Source organism: Rhipicephalus microplus, chromosome 5 (genome assembly GCF_043290135.1).
Source record: "Rhipicephalus microplus isolate Deutch F79 chromosome 5, USDA_Rmic, whole genome shotgun sequence".
Taxonomy (NCBI): Eukaryota; Metazoa; Arthropoda; class Arachnida; order Ixodida; family Ixodidae; genus Rhipicephalus; species Rhipicephalus microplus.
The window spans coordinates 59,372,806-59,398,993 of record NC_134704.1 but is presented as its reverse complement, the minus strand read 5'-3'; the positions used below and the strand labels follow the sequence as shown (position 1 = coordinate 59,398,993).

Below are 26,188 nucleotides of genomic sequence, written 5' to 3'. Positions count from 1 at the left end.
ACAACGCACAGAATAAATATCCCACCTGTACCACCTTGGAGGTCAAAATGTTATACTTGTAACACACTACTACAACGGCTACGAGGGACGAACAATTGCCGCTATAAGGAGCTTCGCCAATAAAGGATAATATACCTGACTCTTTTCGGAGGGTTCTGACTTGTCACGTATACCACTCTAGTCATTCTCTTTAGAGATACAGGGTGATTCTCTTGATGGGTCAGAGTCGGCGCGCTGAGGAGAGTCCCCTGACCTTCTTAAAAGAAGGGTGACAGGACTCTTTCACAAAGGACAGTACCCCTTTTTTAGGGAGTCAGGCGACTCTTGCCGGTGACGCTCCTACGTGGGTCAGGCGACTCTACGGCTTTTTACATCGTCATTGCAGATATAAGCAAAGTACAAAAACAGCAAACAGAAACAAGGAAAAACAGAGCATGGCGGCAGACGCACTAACGCGCACCATCGAAAGTCTTAGAGATTTTCCGTTGCTGCCGAGGCTTGTCCTAAACATTTTAAAAGACTACCGTGTACGAGCTGTCAACACCACACTATATATCTGCGCCTCGAACTACCGTACGCTAAGCAACAGTTTTAAGTGGGCATCTGCAACATCCCCGTGGACGCATGCGTCTGTTGGGATATTGCCTACTTCCCTAGAGCAGCTGCAGTCTACTTCCTTAGAGCAGCTGCAGACGCCCAGCTAGCGCTGATTAACTACGAAGACAGTACACTCACTGTTAACAGCAGCACGTTATCCGTGACGCTTTCATCTTCAGGCTCTTCAGCTATGAACCACTTGCGACTGCGACCCTGGCTGCCACCCCATCGGGCTGTAAAGATGGAAGCACTGCGGCAAAGGAATGAAGCACTACGGACAGATTCAAAAGTTTTGAACGAAAAGGCAGCATTAGAACAGAACAAGAGGACGCGAGGACGACGCTGACTTCGTCCAACTAGAGCGCTGTTTCTTCAATAATAATCATTAGGTACCAACCAGCTCAATGCGAGACGCTTACGCAATCAAAATGGTCGCGAAGTTACTGGTACAGTGACGCCCAGCTAGCGCTGAGTAATTACGAAAACAGTACACTCACTGGTAACAGCCGCACGTTATCCGTGACCGCAGCTCCATGAATGTTCGTTAATCCAAGCGTCAGTTTGAGCACGGAGTATGTGTGACCACCACCGAAGACGTGCATGTTCGCACGAACACGTGAGCTGCTACGACATGCGCACAGTCACCAGCCCAACCTAAGCCCCAAATTCAAAAGACAGATGAGAGAGACGAGAGAGGCACTGGCGGTGGCACGGCAGACGCACCGCCGCATTGGTCGCGACGCACGACAGCCCCCCCCCCCCCCCCCCGGCTACCCCGGCAGTTGCCGGGGCAACCCTAGCCGGGGTGAGCGGGGAACACGCCAAGACGGCGCCCAAAAGCAAACGCGCGATTTGCACCTCCAACATGGAAGGAAATGAAAACGCACTTCGTGAGAGTTCTATGACTCCGTTTTTTAAATGGCAACTCTCTTAGATTTTCTGAGTCTACCTTCCACAAAGGGTCAAGTGAGTACCCGAAGAGCAGTAGTGTGTCACAATCGTATTTTTATTCCTATTTTACATAGAGTGTAAAGTTATTTCATCAATCAGGTGATCGCTGGGTAAAGAAGGAAATAAACAAGAAATAAAAGATGGCATAGTGAATATAATGGCCCCACAGGCTTTCATCGAACAACTTTGGACTTTTGTGTCCTTCAACTCAATGAATCTCTCAAAAAGTCTCTCAATAAATCGTTGTTATTAAGTAAATGCATTAGCTATCATCTGCGCTCGTTACAACGAGACTTGCTGCTCACCGTAGTACTAGACCACCGCAGTGGTGTATAGTGGTTATGGGGCTCGGCTGCTGACCCAAAGGTCTAGGGTTCGAGCCCGCCGTCATGGTGGCATTTTCGTGGAGGCAAAATGCTACAGGCCCGTGCGCTGTGTTATGTCTGTTAAAGAACACCAGGTGGTCAAAATTTCTTCTGCTCTGCACCGAGTTGTCTCTCATAATCATATTGTATAGTTTCGGGACGTAAAACGCCAGAAAATAACTCCGTAATCTGCCACGTTGGCAGGGAGGTGTACACGAAGAACGGCACGATGGCCGACGCCGCCGTGGCTACCATGCTGTGCCTCGGCGTTGTGCACCCACACTCGTCTGGCCTCGGCGGTGGTTTCGTGGCACTACATTATCACAGGTAATGTGCGCTGCTTTTCAACTTCGTGCAGTATGGTGGCTCACCTGTCCTGGACGGCGTAAGCCTAACAAGAACCACCAGAAGTTTGTATGTTGGGGGTACCTCTAGAACATTTTCCCGTGTAAACGTAGAATTGCTTCATTAAGGAAGTTTATCGCTTCACAAATCGACTACCGTAAAAAATTGAAATTATTTTTATGTCAATCAGTTTCGAGTGGAGTGCCAGAACTTTGTCGCACGCTGAAACTCTTTTCGTCTCTCTTGTCCCGGCGTGCGCTTATATCCAAGCTAGGATAATCTGGGAGGGTTGGCGCGTGGGAATGAAAATACGTAACGCGTGCATCATAACTTTGAACACTCCATTTATTGCTGGGCAATTATGTCTACCCTATCAGCATATTATTGCCGTCAACGTCATGACCCGTATATGTCATCAACATCCTCGTCATCCTCATCAACCTGACTACGCCCACTGCAGGACAAAGGCCTGTCCCATGTTCCACCAGTCAACTCGGTCCTGTGCTTGCTGCTGCTGCTACTTTATATCCGCAAACTTCCTAATCTCACCTGCCCCCCTAACTTTCTGTGTCCCTTTCACTCGCTTTCCTTCTCTCGGAATCCAGTCAGTGATCCTCAATGACCAGCGGTTATCCTGCATGCCTTTGCGCTATGTGCCCTGCCCCTAACCATTTCTTCTTCTTGCTGTCGACTATGATGTCCTTAACGTGCACCCGTTTGTTCCCTGATACACTTTTGCTCCCTTCTTGTTCCTTAGGGTTACACCTACCATTTTCCTTTCCATTAGTCGCTGCTTCGTTGTCGACGTAAGTTGAACCCTCTTAAGCCTTCAGGTTTCTGCTCCGTAGGTAAGTACCGGTAGGATCCAGCTGTTGTATACCTTCCTCTTGAGGGATAGTGGCAACCTATCATTCTTGATTGGAGAATGCTATATGTATATGTACCCACATAATGATATGTGTACATATATACATAAAAACATAAAATAAAAAAGATGATTCATTCATGTTTTGCTTTGCCTCAGACAGCACCTCCTCTATATGTGTTGATTCAGTGGCACTCCACCCCGATTGCGGCATGAAGTACAGTTGAACGAAGTGCGTTGAATGAACTGGGATGTAGTGGGAATGAAGTGGCACGATGAGGAAACCTGAAGTTGGAGGAGTGGCGGGAACAGTAGTGTACGTAGACTGCATAAGCTGTGGGAATAGTGAGTAATGGGTGGTGGGAGCCCGAGTGGCGCATATCCGCTGTGCAGTGGGATTTACCCACTTTCTCTGGGCTAATCCCACTATAGGTCTACGACAGTCTCCGGACATGCAAGCCTCGAGCTAGAACAACATCGCTGTCGAAATGCGGCGCCACCCACAGAATTAATGCTTCTGTACCGATCGCATTCCACAAGAACCTCCGTATTTCTTCGTGGGGGGTCATCCATTACCTTCATTTTCTTTTCGTAGCAGGTGCACGGTACACAGCCGTGAAAGTGGTTGCACGCGTTTAATGTATGGGCGCAATTTTTTCTCGTTGATCGATTTTCGCTGAGAGGCCACGCTTTCTCGAATTTTCACGGTGCTGTTGCTTTTCTTGTACTGGCGGCGAGCGTGTATGTTATAGCTACAGTTGGCGCGCGTAATCGTTTCGATCTGGTGCTATGCCGGCTTAGTTTTTTGGAGGATGAAATCGATTCATTGTTTGGCTCGATGATTTGTGAGGTAGTTAGCGCCCATAATCGAGTACCTGGAAAGCTAAGAACGGCATTTTTCGGCATGAAAAAAGAAAATGCACGCCTTGACCAGTTACTGCAGGCTACCCAACAGATTTGAATAGAATCAACAGTCTATACCCAGTCTTATTTTTATTTATTTCTTATCGTGCAGTTCAACGGCGAAATGCATGGTTCCTTTTCAACACTTTCCAAGGGCGAATTCGATATGGAAAACTGCAAGAATCGTTTGACGGCGTCCTCCTTTCGAATGCTAATCCAAAAGACCACACACGCCGTCTAACTAGATAATATGCTATTATGCCTTCTACAGCCCTTCACTTCAAGATAAGGAGAGGTGGGTCAGGAATGTTGTTTAGCTCCTTATCCTTTTTACTTGAAACTTCAACCACGCAATTTTTTGTGCCATGCCTTGGCATCGATATCAAGTCATTCACGTCAGGAATTTCGCTTTCTTAAGAAAGCCTTATACACCGACGGTCGTGTATTTGTCGCCCCTTATTAGCATTGCAAAAAAGACATACACTCAGGCCACGCATGTTTGAAAGCTTAAACAGTGAATACCGCTACGGAGACATTTCCTGATATGTGGGGTTTAACTTCCCAAAACTACCATATGAGCAGAGACATTTCCTGGTAAATGATTTCGCCCCACTAATTAGCATTAGAGTCAAGTTCAGGAAGAAATGATCGCTACGCATCTTGCGATAGCAATGAAGCTCCTATTTTTCTCTCCTTCCAATGAGAGATTCACTTAAATGGAGGTTATTCTGTAGCTGGGGGAAACGGCAATGATACTGAAATTCATGACGTCACACTGACGTTAACATGTTGGAGTATGAACGTGAAATTCAAGAGCGAGACCTTGATTTGTTTCCTTTCCATTCAGTGTCATCGCACTGTGTTGTCTCCGAAAAACGTTGACGCAGATGATCGAACCCAGTAACAAGCTCTCTGTATACCTTGTGAGCTCACCCAGGAAGACCGCCGAATCGCGTAGCGATGGCGAACTAACCCCCAACTCGTAGATACTGAAATTCTTTTCTCAATAGCAATAGAAAACCGGCCCACATATCAAGTCTGAAGCGTGACTGCTGTTCTTGGTTCATTCATAACCTTTTTTGTGTGGTTTTGTGTTCCGGTGCATTGCTCAGTTCCATGCACTGCACATAACCTTGTACGCATTAACGGGCGCCGTGCGAGAATGGACGGTATACCGTCCTTACTCATTGTACATTTGCAATGTGATTAACGATTACGTATAGAGAAACGTGCAAATGCGGTCACAACCAGCGGGGAAAGTCAAGCGAGACTGGCATTCCCTTCATTGCACGCTTTCATGGAACGCTATGGCGTTTCTTTTACATGTTTTAAACTTACCTATTCACGTGGAATACATACAACTATTTCTGTACTTGCACATATTTTTGCTGTTGTTGACGAACTACATAGTTCTTACTGACTGTTAACCCAATTTGTTAGTATACCTTGTATCGACCACCTTACACAATGCCTCTGCGAGGCCTGTACGGTACTTGTAAATAAAATAAATAAATAAATATACAGGATCACTAAACGAGCCCGCGTGCTGATCGCCACCGAGAGCGCTCCTAAGTCAGCACGCCGTGAGAACTTCACCGACAGCAAGGCATTGCGCAGCGGTGAGTGAGATTGCTTTTAGGCACGCTCGGAAAGGAAAAAAAAATATCCAACATATCCACGGAGGGAATGATGATGAGTGAAACCAAGCGTCAGTCCATCCGCCCGTGCTTAAAGCATATTATTAAAGGATATTCCATCTCTTGAAGCTGCCATATTTTCTTGAGCTTCTGCCTTATTTAGATTATGCAGACATGGCTCCTTAAACTCTGCATTGCCTTGAAAGAACACTAAGTTAAAAAAAAGTTCCCCGTTTTAGTAAGTTACATGCTTAGAGCGGGAAGGCATTGGTGAGCGCGGAATGGCTCAATAAAAAAAGTACACATGGCGACGCCACATCGAAGTTCCCGCTCCAACTCACCGTGACGTTAGAAATTTCGACTGCGTTTGCTAGGAACTACTTGGTCGTTGTTCGGTAAAAATTGCTTACACTACATGCGTTCGGGTGGACCGAGAGTAATGATATAGCAATTAAATTTCACCAAATCTCGTTGAACCAACGCGACCGGAAAAGGCAATATTAAAATTCATGGCGTCAGACTGATGATAACGCCTCGAAGCATCGACGTGAAATTCAAGAGTGAAACATTGATCTTTTTTTTTTTTGAAGAAGAAGAATGAGAAACGCTTTATTTTTCAATTAAAATATTTACAAAACATTTCCGCGAAAACATCCGCATCCGAAGGCGATATGGCTACTTAGTGATCCGTCATAGACAAGGCATGTTGGTGTTCAATTAGCGAGTGCAATCTTTACACAGGGAATTCCATCACAAATCAGACAATCCTATGAGGCCATGCAAAAAAAAAAACACAAATAACGTGACATGTACATACATTCCAACGATATTAACCTTTATTTCCTCTTGCGAGAGTCAGGCTTTATGATGGCGAAATTGTTGGCAATAGAGCTGTGAGAGAATAATTTATTCCTACTTATTGATTTATTGTTTAACTTCAGTGTCCCTTAAAGCACCTGTAATCGACTTGTATATTCTTCTGTCGACTGCCAGGTTGGAAGTCTGTAGGTGTGCCCGCGGCTCTCTACGGTTACTACGCTCTGCTGTCCGAGCTCGGCTCGACGTACCCGTGGGAGAGGCTCTTCTACGAAGCCCACTTCAAGTCTTCCGAGGGAGTCGAGGTTGACAAGGGTCTGGCGAACGCTATCAAGTACATGGGCGAACAGATCAAGCGCGAAGACACGATGAAGTAAGTCAACCAGTCTTGGCACACGTCTCCACGTCAGCGATTCTCAAATGGGGTTCTGCGTGAAGCTGTCTAAGATGTTTTTATTTATTTATTTATTTATTTATTTATTTATTTATTTATTTATTTATTTACAAATAATGCCATCTCGCACAGCAATATATTGCAGGAGTGAATACAAACAAAGGATAAAATAGAATAAAAAACACGATGTACGCAATGAATGAACAGAACATCCGGAAAGAATACACAGCTGATCAGTGAAAAAAGGTTGGCAATTGCCCAACGAACTCATCGTTGTGACGCATTATCTGCGAAAATCTGTCTTTTCTTTTTATCGGGGGGGGGGGGGGGTGAGTTCTGAGCAACTTTGACTTTCATTTCCTGATTGCCCCTAACGCTGAATAAAAAACTAAGCCTGATTCATTAGCCACAATAGAGCTGCATTTGCTTCGCCATGGTTCTGTTTTTTTTTTTTTTGATGCAGTAGCGATTTCTTTCGTCCTCCTTGTTGTCTATAGCTTTGGCCAGTCGAGAAGCGTAGGCAGAATTTTTTTTTAAGGTTCGGAGGGGAGGGGGGTCATATTTTCGATTTCGGGCGGGGCATCTCCTTAATATGGCCATTTTTTACTCTGTATGTCAATGTGAAAAAACTTCGTGGGGGGGGGGGGGGGGCACGTGGTCGGTGTGCCACTTCTTGGCTACGCCACTGGGCTAGTTCAAAAGGAGTCCCTACACATCGACGCTTGAGAGCCACTGTTCTAGGTTTTCGTCACTAGACATAAGTTTTCGTCAGTCGCCAGATCACCGTGTGGTGGTCTAGTGACTGTGGTTCTCGACTGCTGATCCGAAGGTAGCACAAATGAATGCCGGGAGCGGTGGCGATCGCATTCAATTGAGGCGGAATGCGACAAGCCCATGTGCTTAGCTTGAGATGCTCGTCAAAGAAACGCTGAATGTCAAAATATACGGAGCCGGGTAAGAATTTCTCGGTTTTCGGACGTGAAACCCCAACTGATATTACTAGACCTTTGGTAACGTAAATAACTCCCCTTTCAGATCTTATAAAGACAAATAGTGCCTCCCAGCAACAATACATCGCACTTAAGTTGCATGTGTGTGCGTCACGATATGCTCGTAAATTATATATACATACTCGTTAACGAAACTGAAATATGAAAAAAAAAGTAACCATTGCCATTAATCGTTTGCTGGGTTTTCGCTTAATTCGGCGTAACCTCCGAGATTCCGGCGAACTTTCCGGCGTAACCTCCGAGATTGAGCAACGTCCACGTGTCGCTAGAATAAATTTCGGGGGCAACACACCTTTCAACTCAAACTGCATTTGTGAGATTCGCAATAATCGTGTCCAAATTGTGCCACAGGACTTTCGAGGCTGCTTTTTAATGGCCTTGGCCGGTACTTTGGAAGAAAGTTTTGGAAATATAAAGTAAAGCAGTGAGTCACATGTCAGTGCATTTATTAGCAGCCGAGGCTGGATGAAAGCTGTGCCGTTATGGATATGACGAGACGTTGAAGCGAAAAAGAAGAGAGCAAGAAGAAAAAGTTAACAATATCTGTAAGACTCTACCGCTAAGGTTATTCTGACTAGTGTCAAAGAGCACACAAGCTCAAACAGCGTATTGATGCACCTGTTCACACGTTTACACTCCCAATTATTGTGTAAAAGTTGGATAAAGCCTTCCCGTAATACTGTATGTGGTACATTAAACATTCCCGCCAGTTTATTTGTTTTTTTCGAAACATTCGTTGTGGATAATTAGCCACCATTTTCCCTAAGGTGTACTGCCGTGAATGCTTCGCATTCGCGGCCCCTTTGTTTTTCCAGGGAACTTCGCCGCTATCGTTTTTTCTGGTGTCGGTTTTCTCAGCACTGTACGTTTCCCACGGCTTGCCTGTTTGTAAGGAACGCCCCGCCGCGGTCGTCTAGTGGCTAAGGTACTCGGCTGCTGACCCGCAGGTCGCGGGTTAGAATCCCGGCTGCGGCGGCTGCATTTCCGATGGAGGCGGAAATGTTGTAGGCCCGTGTGCTCAGATTTGGGTGCACGTTAAAAAACCCCAGGTGGTCGAAATTTCCTGAGCCCTCCACTACGGCGTCTCTCATAATCATATGGTCGTTTTGGGACGTTAAATCCCACATATCAATCAATGTTTGTAAAGAACGGTAGGCGCCGTTAACATACTGAGCCCAGCGCCCCCTATGATGACGTGGCACTGACACAGCAGCTGCAAAGCGGCCTCCTAGCACAGCATGTTCGAGAGCCTCCCGCGTTCACGCGGAAAGCTCCTTGTTGACACAGGAGGCTTTCCGACACGTGTGCTAGTTTTCACGTGGTCATAGAGGGCGGTAGCGAGCTTTGGGCTAGGTGGCCAACGTCGCTACAAGCGTATCAGTATGCCGACGGCACCTACCGCTGATTACAAAAAAAAAAACAACGAATACTTGGAATCACGTTGATGACAAAGCATCGTCTCGTGACACCCGCACGCGAACATGCAGGCCTATATACTGGAATCAATATACGAAGGACCTGTACGCCGAAGGCCAGGTACTGCGAAATCCGCCCCTGTCTCGGACGCTGAGACAGTTGTCGTTGAACGGCTTTCACGATTTCTACCGCGTGAGCAAAAATAAGAGCACCACGCTAGCGGACGCCCTCGTACAGGACCTGGTCACTGGTGACGCCAGGGATGCCTCAGGAGGTAAGCATCGTCAATTTGGTGGCTACTGCATAGCATCTGTGTCGTTATTGATGACCAGAAAATAGTGCATGTTTATATGGAAAATCAACATAAACAAGCAGATTACTCTATGTTTAAGAAATAAAGGAAATCTCTGAAACGTATAAATAGTTATTTCTCGCATAACAACAGTGTTAACTTTAGTTTTGCAATGTAGATTCTGAGAGGCGGAATCGGATTACACCATGCAAAGCGAATTTTAAAGGAGCCAACTAGTCCGTCAATGAACCTTTATCTCTATAGAACAATAGATAGAATCCCTGCGCGTTCCCAGTGAAAGTATCTCATGACAGCACGTGAACTCTTGCAAATGCAAAAAAAAAAAAAAAAAATCACGGCGTATCCACGAAGTGAATTATGATGAGTGAGGCGAAGCGTCCATCCGTCTATTCAACCAATCACGATCCGGCAAGCGCAGTCCTCCACGTACGGGAACGATCCTGGAGGATCAGAGATAACGTGAGCGAGCGCCGTTTTATGACGCTCGCACCCCTCGCAGCAGCCAATCGAAGAGCAACTGCACCTCCAACGCCATCTAGTGTACATTCAACCAACCGTCATATTGCATGTATCACTATAGAACAGCGCTATCTAGGAGACTATACGAGAAAAGGCGATGACGACATAGAGTGCGTGCACCTTAATCTAGTATATTGTCACGCAACTGCACTTTGCATCCGATGGATGGATGGATATGGCTGTACCCTTTAGATCGGGCGGTGGCTAGCGCCACCAAGCCGTAATACCCAATGAACCAAAAACTATATTTTTTTCCTTAAAAAAAGAAAAAAAGAAAAAGAAAAAAAGGGAAAAAAAGAAAAAAAAGGAAAGAGTTTGAGGATTCGTACTTTGCAGTGAAGAGTTTAATTTTCACTCGTGCCTTGACTTTAGCCACCAATCAGATAACCTCCTTCTGGTTAAGTCTACCCACTTAAAGTTTATTTTGCCCTCCCGGTCCCTAAACCCAAGTGCTTGAAAAACTCTGCGCCATCATCCTGAACTATAGGGTGAAGCCCTTTACAGAACATTATCAAGTGTTCGGCAGTTTCTTCTTCCTCTCCACACGCACTGCATACTGTGTCTACCCCTTCGTATTTGGCCCGATATGTCTTGGTTCGCAGTACTCCCGTTCTGGCCTCAAACAGTAGAGAACTACCCCGAGTATTATCATAGATCCTTTCCTTGGCAATTTCCTGCTTAAACGTTCTATAGATCTCTAGTGCGGACTTCTTAATCATGCCCATTCTCCACATGTCAGTCTCCGTTTCCTTCACTTTCTTCTTGACCGATAGTTCTTTTTGGTTTGGCCACCTGCTGTTTTCTAAGTATTTACCAGTCAACTTCCTGGTTCGCTTCCTCCATTTCGTATCGACATTCTTCATGTACAAGTAGCTGAAAACCTTCCTAGCCCAACGCTCTTCCCCCCTTTCTCTCAATCGCTTCTCAAATTTTATCTTGCTGCTAGCTTCCCTGCCCTCAAATGATGTCCATCCCATATCACCTTATACTCCCTGATTTGGTGTATTCCCGTGAGCTCCTAAAGCAAGCCTACCTATTCCACGTTGCTTAATTTCTAGTCTTGCTTGAACTTCTGATCTCATGCACAAAACCGCATTGCCGAACGTCAGCCCAGGAACCATGACCCCTTTCCATATTCCTCTCACAACATCATACCTATTGTAATTCCACAGTGCCCTATTTTTCATGACTGCTGCATTCCTGTTTCCTTTAGTCGTCACGTATATTTCGTGTTCCCTCAGATACTCGGTCCCATTGCTTATCCATACGCCCAGATATTTGTATTTATCTGTTATCTCTAGCGTGACCTCCTGTATTTTAAGCTCACTACCTTCGTTGTCATTGAAAATCATGACTGCTGATTTTTCCTTACTGAATCTAAAATCTAACCTATCTCCCTCATTACCGCAGATGTCCATCAATCTCTGCAAATCTTCCTTGTTGTTGGCCATAAGCACTATATCATCTGCGTACATTAATGCTGGTAGTGCCTGATCAATAAGTTTTCCTTGTTTGACTAAAGAGAGGTTGAAGCCCAGTCCACTTCGCTCTAATTTTGCCTCTAATCCTTGTAGGTACATCATGAATAATAAGGGTGACAGGAGGCACCCCTGCCTAAGCCCCCGTTTTACCTCTGCAGGCTTGGATACCTGTTTTTCCCACTTTATAACTACCTTGTTACCTTTATAGATACCCTTTAAAAGATTAGTGACTACATGTTCCACGCCTAGTGTGTCCAGTATTCCCCACAATTCCTCTTGAACCACGCTATCGTATGCTCCCTTGATATCCAAAAATGCTAGCCACAGGGGCCTGTGTTCCTTTTCTGCTACTTCGATGCACTGCGTCAGTGAGAACAGATTGTCTTCCAACCTCCTGTGTTTCCGAAACCCATTCTGCAGTTCCCCCAGCACCCCCTCATCCTCTATCCACGCCTGCAGTCTTTCCTTTATAATCTGCATCGCCAGCCTGTAGACCACTGATGTCACTGTTATAGGACGGTAGTTGTTTATGTCAGCTATGCCCCCTTTCCTTTATAGATCATGCTCATTCTGCTAAGTTTCCAGCCATCGGGAACTTCACCATCGATTATTATTGTGCTCACTGCCTCTCTCAAAGCCTGCTTAGACTTCGGACCTAATGTCTTTATCAGCCTAATTGGAATGCCATCTGGGCCTGTTGATGTACTACTAGGAACCCTTTTCTCAGCCCTTTCCCACTCTTGTTGTGAAAATGGAGCCATTGCACCACTTGATTCGTCCTCGTCTATTGTGGTGCATAAAGAACTTCTTTGTTGAAATTTTTCTGTCACTTTTGTTCTTATATATTCAATAGCTTCGTCCCCTTCTAGCCTAGCACCTTGGGCTGTAGTTATAAATCTCTGCTCTAGGCTCGTTTCATTTCTTAGGGAGTTTAGATGGTTCCAAAATTTCACAGCTGCCTTTCTATCTTTTTTATGTACTTCTGCCAGCCACTGAGCTCCCTTCCTTCTAATCTTTTCATTGATCAGAAGGGATGCATCCCTTCTACAGCTTAGAAAGGTTACCCATTTTCTTTCAACATCATCTGTCGGTTCACCCCGCTGCTTAGCATGTCTGTGTTCCCTAGAGGCTTCCTGACGTTTTGCTATGGCTCTCTTAACTTCCTCATCCCACCAACTTTTGGGTTTGTGTCTTCTTTTCCGGGGTGACTTGTCACGCGTCTTAGCAAGCTCTAGCTCAAAGAGTCTAATTAGATTCGTGTATGCCCACACTGTCTTATTATCCTCCGTGATTACTTTCTCAATTTGCTTAGTGGCTATTTTAATTTGCCTTTCTGGATAAAAATTTTCCTGTAGTTGCTCATCTTGTCTCCTTCCCACTTTCACTCCTCTTCCAAAACTTAGCTTGATACGTTTGTGATCGCTACCCAGACTTCTGGAGCCACCTTCATCTATGTGCATTCCCCTGAGCTTATCATACATCCTATGTGACATCAGTGCATAATCTATCGTCGACTGAAGCCTTCCTACCTCCCATGTTATTTGCCCTTCACACTTCTCGGTACTGTTGCAAATGATCAAATCAAGCCTTTCACACATATCCATGATCACTTTGCCTGTCGGGTCGGTATACCCATCTATATCTTCTATGTGCGCATTCATGTCTCCTAGTATAATTATCTCGCACTCTCTTCCTAACTCATGAATGTCCTTTGATATACACTCTACCATTGTCTGGTTTTCCTCTCTGGCCTTTGCTCCCGTCCACAAGTACACGAAACCAAGGAGTGTCATTTGGCCTGCCACTTTCCCTTTTAGCCATAAATGTTCCTTGCACTCTTGCTTGACCCTTTGCCAGTCTGTACTTTTATGAATGAATGCCCCAATACCACCCCCCTTTCTGCTGCCTTCTGTTCTATTACAATATTCCCACGCGTAGTCCGGATTGTTCGGAGGTTGTTCCATGTCCCTGAGATGTGTTTCTACAAAACCGTATACCATCGGCCTCTCTTCCCTTAGCTGTTCTTCTATCTCTTCCCACTTCAGCCTGTTCCTACCACCCTGCATGTTAATATACCCTATGTCTGAATTGGCTCGGCGCTCGTGGCTACGTCTATTTATGCCCCGGACTCTACCTATCTTAGATATTGGTGCCACTTTGAAATCGTATCTGTCCATACCACCTGTCGAAGAGTCTCCCCGGTTGTTTTCCTCGTTACTAGCTATCCTGCACCCCGAAGGGCTCGCTTGCCCCCCAAAAAAGCTACTGCGCGTCCTGCAAGTCGCCAACCCACCTCATGACCTAGCCGCCCATCGAAGTGAATTCTGTCTCGTTGAAAAGCCCCCCACCTATGCACCTCTCTGTTTATTTCCACCACCTCAAAGCCTTTCTCTCGACTCATCCGCCATATCTCTTGGTTTGCGTTGACCACCGCTCTTTGCAGGTTGCAATCACGCACCGGTACCTCCGGTATCGTGCATATCACTACCTGTACCTTAGGAGAACTGGCGCGCATGTCATCGACGCCTTTCGCCAGTGTGGCTGCTAGTCCTGCTGCATCTCCATTTAGGACATCGTTTAAACCGCCTGAAATTATCACTAGGTTTCGTCTATCAGCTGTCGTTTTGAGCTTTGCACTCGCTTGCCTCATGACTGCATCCAGCTTGCGTCCTGGGAACGCCCCTACTGCCACCCTCTTGTCACCTCTTACCCTCTCTTTGATGGCTTCTGTGCATCGATTTAAATTTGAGTCCCCGGCGATTATCACATGCTGCGACTTTTCAGCTGGAGCGTTCTGCACCTGGGGGCTACTTGCACCTGTGACGCCGGCTGCTTTGTTTCCTCCCTGCCCCACCACTACCTCGCTGAAGCTGGGCCTTGCGACAGTTGAACCGGCTAAACCTGTTTTTTCCAAACTTGCTTGCTTTTCCTTTTCCACCGTTCTGGTTGCCGGTTCCCTACTGTTCTCTCGGTAGGTCGCTTCTTTGTTCAGCTTCGCTAGCGCTTCCTCGGCGGAATTCAGTCTTTCTCCCATTGCCCTCGTATTCTCTTGCTCTGTCGCCCACTCAGTCTCGAGCTTGGCGATTCTCATCAGCAGTTCACTCTGGGAAACCATCATTTTCTCCATTTTTTCCTCGACCTCACATTGCCTACACTTCGCGTCAGCCTCTTTTCCATCCGCTTCTACGCTTGGGTCCACTTTCAAACCAACTCCACATCCTGAACACTTTACAGTCTTTTTAACCATGCCTTTCTGACACCAATTGTCCCTATACTCGATAATTACTAAACTCGAGCCCTGTGCTACGAGCAAAAAAAATCTAAGCTCTACTACAAAAATTTGCGTGTTCAATGTACGCGCACTTCCCCCACGGGGTGGCAAAAGAAAAAAAAACAACAAAAAATTCAAACACACACACCCGCACTAACTAATAAATACCTGGTGACTGGCCCCAGAAAAAGCCGTACCATAAAATAAGTGTTACGAAGATTTCAACCGCTGCCTTATAATTATAAAGACAAGCTCAAAACATGCAAAAACACTTATCTGCGCAGTCGATCCGGAGCGCTCAAAAAACACGTCCATCCACCTTGACAGCCCGAACGAAGTCCATTTGTATGGGACAGCACCATCTATTGAATGATTAGGGAGACGCTACTGGGGTGGCACGCCGGATTGAGCGACGCCGATCGATGAACGACGGCTATAAGCAGCTTCGCCCCTAAAACGTGTCTCTAATGCACCTTACAGGAGGAGGAGCAGAGGTTTTGGTTGGGTGGCATACAATTCGTTCCTAAGTTGACTATCAGACGCACTGGATTGGTGTAACCAGATAGTAGTTTGGGGCTGTTAACCCTTCCCTCCCCTGCAGCTCCCTAAGTATTTCGCACACATAGTAACACAGACAAGAAGACACTCAAAGGGATGAAAACTTCCCTCTTCCCGTAAGAGGTAGAAGCTCCTTGGAAATGGGACGCAAACAACTATGTGCCTGATCTCGCTGTTGGATTTCATGAAAGCGGTAGGGTGGGGCAACGTCTTCACAACCAGCACAGTTTCGCAGCTCCGCTCGCCATGGCCGGCACACGCGGCTGACGCGTGAACGCGGAAGCAACCGCAGTGACCCAAGACGCGCGAGGAGTATAGCCGCTTACGACGTGTTGCGCGTTTCTTCTTGCTCACTCCCTTCGTACTCCGTGCGTGATTCGTAAACTTGTGAGGCATGATGCAAAATTGAACTGCAGCGCCACTACTTCTTGAGTCGGCCGTCACGTCTACCCCGGAGAGCAAGCATCTATGGGGAGTGGTGACGCGGCAGGGAGCTTGGATGGCGGAGGAGGAGTGGGAACACGTATTTGGCGCCGTATACATGAAGCTGATGGTCAGCGTGCGAGAGTCCACTGCTGGCCTGGCAGCCGGGAGACATTGGTCCATGGCGGCTGCATCTGCCCGCTCCGTGACCCGGTGCCGGCCTAGAGAACTTCCCTCCCATATCTATAGTTACGCCTATGGTATACATTTGCTTTCTTGGCCATCGCTGCAGACACTTCGCACGGCACCAGCTCCCTTGTGACGGGTGAGGACCTGCGTACCTACCAGCCCGTTTGGAAAGACGCGCTGCGAACAACGATACGCGGAGGACCTCTGGGCGACTTGACGCTGTTCACCGCGCCGCCACCGACGGCCGGCGCCGTGGTCTCCTACATCATGAACGTCATGAGCGTCAGGCGCGGCCGGGAAGACCCGTCGCGCGAGCAGCAGTACGCGCTCACTCTCGCCAACATGCACTACCTGGCCGAGACGTTCAAGTACGCCCTCCAGAAGCGCACCCACCTCGGGGACGACGACTATGTCGACATACGGAAGGTATACGAGCATCATCCGTTTGTGTATCGGTGCGTTCTAAAAACGTCTAGAACCTGAAGATTCTTGATTTTGGCTCATTGCTACAGTTTAGCCACAACACTTTCTTTAGGTGAACTCTATAAAGGGCCCCTAAAGTTGTATTTCTGCGACGGACGGAGTCGCGGTGCAAGTCTGCGGATTGCGTACTATACGTCACCATACGTCTGCCGTTCTCGCGTCTCCGCTCCGGCACGCGCGGAACGATTCGAAAGGCTGTTTCACATGCCGCGATTGCAGCGAAAAAAATCATTTCGTTCGCTCCAATCGCTCTGTTCGCAACCGTCGCGGTTTCGTATCGCATGGACCACGAACGGTCTGCGATTCTCGCTCTGCGACTAGAGTGGTGAGTTCTTGCCACCGCTCTTAGTGAAAGACACGAATGTAATATAATGATATGTGCATTACGATATCATGAAGTTTCCGTGAACAGTAACGAATGACCCGCTTGTTTCGTCATTTAAGAACACTTTTCAGTCTAAATTCGTTTTAATATGCACAGCATCGGCCATTACTTCTGTGCCATTACCAAAAGAAGCACGTCGACTCTATTTCGACGGCTTGGCTGGACCAGCCCTGTTTCGACGGGTCCCGGCCAAAAATCGCTCCCGCCGCTGCGATCAGAGCGAAAATTTCCCTCATGTTGAAAGCCCGCCGCGGACCACTGCGGCGGGAGCGATCTGCCCTTTTCTTCGTAGCGAGCGAATTCGCAGCCTGAAAATCGCTATACTTTTTGTGTCATGTGAAACGGCCTTAAGACGACGGAAGCCCGAATGATGGTTGGAATCCTCTGGGAGCAATGCCTACATTCTCACTAGTAGAGCGAATTTTCTCCTGTCGTGTGAATGCTGGTTGCGGATGGATCCGAATCGCGTTGCAGGCCACGTGACTGGTTCGTGTGCGATCTTTTCCATCGTGTGAATACAGCCCAAACCACGGCGACTTTGAAAAGGAGACAGTAGTTTATTTCTCGCCTTCCCTACCCTTTCTTCAAGCTCTATCTCGTCCTCGCCACTTGCTCACAGAACACGTCGAACGTCGGAACTACTTAAGCGCTGAACCAGTGAGGATTGCACGCTTTTCGACTATACGCGCTGCGGTCTCCGCTTGCGCAGTCGCGAACGCGAAAACCAATTGAATTCAGTTAATCGTGCGAGACAAGTCAGCCCGGTCATGCGACTTCGTGAGAACGAAGGGTAGGCGACAATTCAAAACACATACCTGTCGTATATCGACCAATCGAGAGCTTATTTCATCCTGAGGTCACGTGAACAAACAAGTGGCGCCAAGAAGTGTGCCACAAAGACGGGAAAGGCCGGGATAGAATAACCCGCTTGTTCTTCTTATTTTCGGGAGTGTTTTAGGGGTCCTTAAAGAATGCTTTTGAACTATATACGTCTGAGAGTTGAAAGAAATGTCTCTTCACTCCTGGCTCTTTGTCTTATCGCCGCGGCGGCACTTCGTGTCGCGAACAGCGCGATTCACATGACATGCTACGTCACTAGGCCACAAGTTGTCCATTGGTCCACATGCAAGGCATATCAGTTGGGATTCGTCTGTTATAGGGCGCTTTGCCACGCAGTAGCACGCTCGCTCTATCTTAATCGTCCGCGTCGTTGTCGTACGCAACAACGCAATTTCATTTGCCTACTGTTGCGATATGATGCGGAGGGGAGTGTGTATCGGAAAACGCGACGTCCCGGTAACCGTGACTAGTACTGTCCCGTGACCCGCATCTTCTTCAAATAAGTGAGTGGAGAAGTGGAGATAAGAGCTAAAGGCGGAGGAAGACAAAATGAAAAAATAAATAAATAAATAGACGTCTGCCTCACCTTATTGTGTTGGCAGGGTTGTCACTTGGGCAAATGATACGGTAATTGTTCTTGAGCCTTTTAGGATACCCGTGTGGCCGAATTTATTTGGAAATCTTCCTGAAGTTTAGTATGTCAGCGACGAAAGCAGCGTTGCTTCAGCGCGTTAAATGAATCAATTTACGTATCACCATTGCAATTAGAGCTCCTGTAGGGTCACTCCTGATTGTAAATAAAGCGTTTACTCCTGTTACGTTAATGAACATGCACTATTAAAAAAAGTTAGCAATTAGTAAATAGGTTAATTACTTGTTTCCAAATTATTTTACTACCTTCGCGGATACCTTTACTAGCCAGCAGCTAGAACAGCTCGTAACTTCTGCTGTTACTAACCAGGGAAGCTTTCTTGAATTTTGTAACTAAGTATACTGCTAAGCCACCTACATTGCCAGATCTTTTATAGATGCCGCAGTATATTTTGTCGGAATGGTGACACTCATAAGCAAAATTTAGGCAAGCTTTAATTTTATTGACTACCTTGGAATAGAAGTTTCCTGCTGTGCGTGATGGCACACATATAAGGAAATAGAATGGCACAAGATGAAAACGTTATTTATCTTCTAAATTCTATGGCTGATAACCAGTACATGGCGCGCAATCCTAATGAAGGGATAGAAATAGCCTTCAAGCGGCTGCTACAGGAGAAATCTGCTTTGTTGAAGTCCTGAAGATTTGTGTTTGCGTTTGCGTGTTTGTTACCCCTGTGATACGTTCATATGAGTTCTCATATGAGTACTCATACTCATATCGTCATATGAGCATCGTCATATGTATGGTATAATGCGTATGATGTGATCATGAATGTGTCCAGTTTTCTATGTGTACGTTGCTGTGATGCACGCTTACCAAGGTATAGTTAAAATAAGTAGTTAGCAGCGCGACTAATTAACGTACGAGGACAATGTCGCTTCGTTCTTTTTGTTCTATAGTTTTCTAATAGTAGAATCATATTGACATGGCAACGCAAACGCACATGTGACAAAATAGGCGTAAACCTCTATTGGTGGGGTCGTCACTATTCACTTACTAATTACGTAACAAATTTCGCTAACCTGCATTTTACTGCCTTCGCTTACTGAGAGGCTAGTGCATTTTGCGATAAGTGCATATGGTTAGTATTTAGTGAGTATGCCGACCTTTTTTGTAAGTGTGTGAGGCATAGACGTTTACAGATGCTGGTATACTGCCGCGCGCGAGCAGTGCTAGCTTAGCAGCCGAGGTGTGGCACTGCAATCACTAAGTCACGGGACCGTCCACTGCTACGCGTCATCGACTATGCGGAAAACATTATGCGAAAGTACATTCGTACACCTTAGAGGCACGTTAATGAATCCCGGGTGATGGAAAATCATAACGCAGTCGCAAACTACGTGGCATGCTTCATGATCGCGATCGGATATATTTTGTGCGTATAGCTAAACCTCGACATTTGGTTCTTGTGGCACTGACGATGCAGCAAGTGCAGGACATGTTGTCCTTGCACTTCGCCTCGGACACCTTCAGCAACATCGACCCGGAACGAGCGAAAAAGCCCGTGGACTACATGCGCGGCGTCGTGCCGCAGTCTGACAAGGGCACCAGCAACATCATCCTCTATTCGCCCTCCGGAGACACACTGGTCATCTCTAGCACGCTGCACAACACGTACGTTGCGGCCGACATGTGCATACTACACCTCTTTTGTGAGCTTTCAAAATGAAGAACTCCCATGTTCACTCATGCATTTCCCCTGATTCGACTCGGAAGGCGCAAGCCGTCTTCTTTTTCTTTTTAATGTTATGTGTACTAATCCTCCTTCGAACCACTCCGAAAGCTTCATGCACTTAACGGGGTTTCGCACTACTTCCAAGATCGGAGGCATTGTTTGCTTTTCATTGTTTTGCACGTCCTCTGTGGTCGGCCACTTTTCGACCGAGAAACGATGTCGTGTTGTGACCTCATCGTGTGACGTAAGGTGATGTGACTTCATGGTGGCGTCACAACTTTTGACAATCTGTGCCTCCATCAAGTGGAGGTGATATTTAAAGCAGGACTCATTCGGTCGATAATTGCCGTGTGTCCTAAATTGAAAACTATAGCCAACTCCTTAAGCATTTTCGTGTATATCAGTTTTGAGCACTGGCACTGGATTATTGGGCTGTCACGAAGGGTGATAAGGTTCGAACACCGTTCACTCCAGGACGTTTTTTATTTCGTTTTTTTTTTAGGAGGGGGTGATCAGGGTTATGGAGACTGGATGTGGCGCACAACTACGGCTCCGCTTATGATTTCATAACAGCTCTCGCTGTAAAAAGAATCTATTGATGCTTCAAGTCGTCTTAGACGAATGCATAAGTGACTGAGATGTATACTTGACCGGGACACACTTCGCAGGTTCGGCTGCATGCGGATGTCCCGCCAGACGGGCGTGCTGCTTAACAACGCGCTGAGCGACTTCAGCGACCTGGACGTGGCTACCCGGGTGGTGGATCTCAGCGGTAGCGACAAGAGCGAAGTGTCCGAGAGCGACGCGCGGCACGCCAACAGCATGGCGCCCTTCAAGCGGCCCCTGACTTCCTTGTCGCCCATACTGGTGCTGGGACCGAAGGACTCGCTCCTGGCACTCGCCGCAGCCGGGGATCTGCGCATCCCCACAAGCCTGTCCCAGGTTATCGTTCAATCGCATTGATGCCTTTCTCGTGAATCCACGCACGCAGCTTATTATTATGAGCGTTTATTATTATTATAACGCATACACTGACATTGGCGTGCACAGGATTCTACATTAGGGGAGGCAATGTTTCAAGGCAGTGCCTCCCTCTTTGCTCTAGTTCATCAATGCCGAAAAAAAAAAACAAGCTTCTCGATGGATTCAAGCGCGGAAGTACAAGCGATGACGCACTTCTCATTACGAGCTGCCTTTGGTCCCTGACTTTTCGGGGGTATAACTGAGAAGTAAGCAGTCTTTGTATTGCTACGTCATATGATTTAGGCCGTGATAATTGTCCGGGGCATTTATATGGTCATAACCCTTACGAGGGTGCATGTCCGATGGCATAATGGTTTGCGGCAGACATGCCTTGTTCCCTATATGATTAGGCGTGGCCACCACCTCTGCTGCCCTATCTCCCTCCCTCCCTGTCCCCTCGCCCTAACCAAATCCTGAGTCTGCTCTTGTAATTTTGGATGACCGTTTCTGACATATGCACCTTTCGTAGGTACAGTACCTGTGAAAATTACACCCTCTCCCGCTAAAGGTAACCATGAGTAGATGCGAAGCATCGGGCACTTAGGTTTACACTGGCGGCGGCGTTGACGCTCCGGCTAATCGCGGCGTTGCGCAGGAGAGAAACATGAGGAGGCGCAAAGCACGCGGTGCCAAACCGGTGCTCCCTACTGGAACATTCCAATCGCTGTTAATGAACAGTGACAGAGAGACAAGACACGCAGTCCGCCTTTAGTTAACGCGCACACTGCGAAATTATATTGTTCAACAACGCACAAGATAAATTCTCACCGGAACGACCTTGGAGGTCAAGACTCAGTGCCTGTGTATACGGGGTGGCCAGTCAAAGGTTGTGCAGCGCGAGCAGTCGTCTTTGTTAACCAAGAAACTCGCTAGCAGATGCTGTCAGTGCCGGCGTTGTGAAGCGAGAGAGGGGAGGGGGCGTAGGGGAGAAAGGGGAGGTGGCGCGCATGCGCAATGGGGGTTTAAATACCATGGGGAGGCATACCTAGAGGAGAGAGAGGGAAGAGCGAGAGGAGGCTAGCAGACGCTGCAAGCGTCGGCGTTGCGAGGCGAGAGAGGTGGCGAGCATAGGAGAGAAAGGGTAGGTGGCGCGCATGCGAAGTAAGGGTGGTTACGTCGCACACCGGACTGAGCTCGACCATTACACGCTTTGCATCTAATGAAACGGATGTGGTTTCGTCCTGCAAAGTGCGAGTAACTTGTCCAAGCCAGTCTGCCGCGGTGAACCAGTGACTACGTTGCTCGGCTACTGACCCCGAAAGTCGTGTATTCGACGCCGGCCGCGGCGGTTGCACTTCGCTGGAGGCGAAACCGTAAAGGCTCACGTACTGTGCGATGTCAGCGCACTTCAAAGAACACTAAAACTTCAGGAGCCCTGCAAAACGAGGTGCCTCATCATATGGTGGAGTCTGGTACGTAAAACGCCTGAATGCATTGTTAATGTTCGGCGCCATGGCTTGAACCCGCCCCCTTTGTTGCATTTAAGTTATCACTCTTTAACGTTCATGTAATTTTTGCGAACGCCAGCAGCCCTATTCTTCCAGGAGTCGTGATGTAGTACATTATTGCATTAGTGAGGGGAGGACACACATGCATACTACGCAATTGTAGCTTTTTGTAATTGATGCTTTACATTCCTGGCTTCAAGGGCGCATGTTCGATTTTCGGCCACGGCGACCGCATATTCTTGGGGCTGAAATGCAAGAACACTGAAGTATTCTTTTATATAGGTGCAAGATAAAGAACCTACCACTGCTTGGAGACGAAATGGTAGAGGACCATGCAATGTGCGAAGTCAGTGTGCGTTAAGGAAGACCACATGGTCAAAACTTCCTGAGCCCTCCAATAAGGCGTCACTCATGATCATATCGCGGTGTTTGGGCCATAGAACCGCATATATTATTAATACTATTATTGAGAGCCGCTGGCGATTGAACAAGAACTTCGGGGCTTGCGGCATGCCTCAAGAACACATCGGGGTTTCAGTTCGTAGGACTTGGTATTTAATTGCCACGTGTATTCTATCTAAGACTTAAGGGACTTAACTATAAGAGTCGGTTTGAATTGACGCATTTATAGAAGCGGTAATATCTAGTTAACATAGAATCTCAACAAGTATAATTAAGCGAACGGCAGAACCAGGCCGCTGCACAGTATAGACGTCTGCCGAACATCGGACAGACAAAAAAAAAAGAAAAACGGCAGGGTGGCTTACTCAAGCGGTCACCAGTTGCGGACACGGCTTCTATTTGAACGTCAATGGGTCACTCGCTGGGGTGGTCTATTCCGTGAAATGTATGTCACGACACGGCACCACTTCACGTAGGGGAAGGCCGTGGGGGTCGGTACATTCCCTACCGAGCAAAGGAAACCAGTCATCAGTCATCCTGTAAAGTTGCGGTTTGCGCCAACGAGTGAAAGAGAACAACAGACGTCAGCAGAAGGATTTTCACCGCGAATATTCTTATGAATCTATCTACCGAGCGCGGAAATACGAGTTCGCGGCTCAGCGGGAGCTGCAAATGTTAAGGAAGTACGCGCCTCTGTTCGGGCGGGCGTACGCGTCCTTGTTGGACAGCTTCACTTGTGTCTACAAACTCTCCTAAAGATACAGATTGCTGCGTCTCAATTTCTACAGAGAAGTACGCTACCCGGGACTTCGCGAAGTGGTCTTTAGGGCCACCTTCACGTAGACGACTCTCTTTCCGGGTAGAAAGCAACTGTTTGAACTCCGAGCTCGTGTGCCCCGTTGCGCTTTGAGATAAATGCCACCCACGAGGAGTGATGACTGCTTCGCGACATTTTCCGGTGTCGGTGGTATCGTAGGCGAATAGGAAGCCATCGAAATAGACTAAGAAAATGGACATGAAGTATACCTTCTGCTCTGAACGCTCGAGTTTTTTTTTTCTCTTTTTCTGATGACCTTACTGATGCCATTTCGCTCAACCAGTGTACTTAGTCTACCAGAAAAAAAAACGATGCATGGAAGCTGCTTCCGCGATTATGCTCGCGATTACTTCTCATGAAAATCAGTGGTACGGTCTGTTCTTGTAACTTCGTTTTGTTTTTAGCCAGTGAGCATATATAAAAACGGTTATAGGCGGCCGGCTGAAAAGCGGGCCTCTCGCAACCTTTCTGTTCCATGGCATGAGACAACTGAGGCATCGTCATGTCAAGTAAACTCATTACAGTGGCACATCGCCTTTCCCACACATGCCTCGATTGCCAGACACGCAATGAACACGCACGCTACGGTCGACGTGCCCAAAAGAGAATACTGCAAGAATGCGGCCTGCAATTTGTGCGCCGCGCGAACTTCTCTCTCTTGCTAGTACAGCGGCTATACAGAAAGCTAGGGGTACCTAAACACCCTAAAAAGTTTAAAAACTTGCAAGATCTTTTTATTTGCATTTTTGACATAATATATTATTCTCATTCGTCCATTGTTCTAATAACAAAATGACTTTTCAAGTGAAATCTATGCGGCACGATGTCTTAAAAGGTAAATCATCGCATCGAAATGAGTTTGAGCCTCAGTAGCGCGAATGTGGTGTGTGTGACGTCACGCCACGTGATTCGCTGTGGAGAATCATCGCAGCTGCATTCGCTCGGAGCCTCGCCGCTGCTGTTTTGCGTGACAAGGTGAAGTTGTAACGGCGCTTGGTCGCTGCCTCGTCATGGATGGCGCATCGACCGGGCAGTCTGTGTGGGCACTTCAGAGCAAGCGACGAAATCAATTGAATCATTCAGCAGATATAGCTTGGTGGCAGGCTGCAAAATGTCGAGCAAAGGCGAAATTGCCTACTAAAACACCGCAACAAAGGGAAGCGAGATGCGCAAATTACAAAGAAGCTTGTTAAACTTAAAGGAACCATGGCACCAAATTTTCGATCATATTCTGAGTTATGTGGGTTAATTCTTGAGCTTTCACAAATAAGCTGGAAAAGTATAACGTCTTCGTTCGAGCACTTAATTTACAATTGAATATTTGTACAGACATGAGATTAACCTGAGTGTCGCGGCAGCACTGGCGTATTCTCGAGCCCTGGCATAGCAGGCAAGAATGCTCGCACAGCTGCATGACTGTGCGAGCATCTGCATTCCGGTTAACGATATAGCTCCGTGGTAAAGTGCGCCTGAAATCAATATATTTGAGCGTTCGTCTGATTGAAACTTAAACGATTCGTGCTGGCTGAAACTGCGGTAGAAGGTGACGGCGCCGCTCTTTGCTGCGCTTAACGTCACCAGCGCCATGACGAAATGGCGATCGCCGGTGGTGGGTGGGATTCACAGCCAGTGACTTCTAGGGCCTGTTTTGCCCTGAAACTTGCTTTGACGGCCCACTTTTCATATCTACATAGACAAAATAGACCCCCCACTTCTAGTTTTCGCTGAAAATCAAAAATTGTTGGGTGACCATGTCATGGCCCCCTTAAGCATATGCGTTCGCGGGCACGGCAATGAAACTGAAATAAAGCTGCGTGTGTGACGGAACACAATATGTAGTTGAAGAAACGGGCGAAGTTTAGCTTACCAATACTGAGCGCATATTTCTTGGCTAAACCAAGCGAAACTTTTATTTCATAAGCGAAACAAAATTAACAAAAGTTCAAACTCGGGCAATTTCTTCGTATAAGAGCCCCTGTTTTGAAAGGTTACTGTTATTGTCTCACGATTCACTAAATACTCAATCTTATCAAACACCTTGACCAGGTGGCGATCCGAGTCCTGTGGGAAAAAAAGAGCATCAAGAAGGCTATTGACTACCCTCGCATACACACGGACTTGCTCAGCGGGACCATCTTCTACGAGCCAAGCATGCCGGAAGTAAGGGTCACCGATTTTTTTTTTTAGCACGCAATCTCTGTTGCACAATGCAGTGAAAAACTTTTCCCAGCATATTCACGGAGTCAACGATGATGAGTGGCTGAAGCTCCGGAGGTACATCGGTAAACCATGAATCCTCCGTAAATCTTGCCACATCGATCATCATGTAAAAATGGCGAGCACGTGCTGCTGCCGTTTGCCGAGCCCTCCGTTCCACCGCCATGTCATCGGCGCTAATAGCCGAAGC

General features: G+C 47.1%; 1 protein-coding gene across 3 annotated transcripts in view; it reads left to right on the top strand.

Moving 5' to 3' along the window:
• The window catches only part of LOC142817800 (scoloptoxin SSD14-like), a 56,505-nt gene that overhangs the window by 5,777 nt on the left and 24,540 nt on the right, over positions 1–26,188 (top strand). For 2 of the 3 annotated variants that reach the window (XM_075895548.1, XM_075895550.1), the window contains exons 3-9: positions 2,118–2,240; positions 5,551–5,645; positions 6,657–6,852; positions 9,371–9,573; positions 16,157–16,479; positions 19,843–20,030; positions 20,760–21,033. In XM_075895548.1, coding sequence (XP_075751663.1) covers positions 2,118–2,240; positions 5,551–5,645; positions 6,657–6,852; positions 9,371–9,573; positions 16,157–16,479; positions 19,843–20,030; positions 20,760–21,033 — 1,402 coding nt within the window. Of the gene's footprint in view, positions 1–2,117; positions 2,241–5,550; positions 5,646–6,656; positions 6,853–9,370; positions 9,574–16,156; positions 16,480–19,842; positions 20,031–20,759; positions 21,034–25,827; positions 25,942–26,188 lie in introns of all 3 variants that reach the window. The other variant, XM_075895549.1, reaches the window with a different exon arrangement.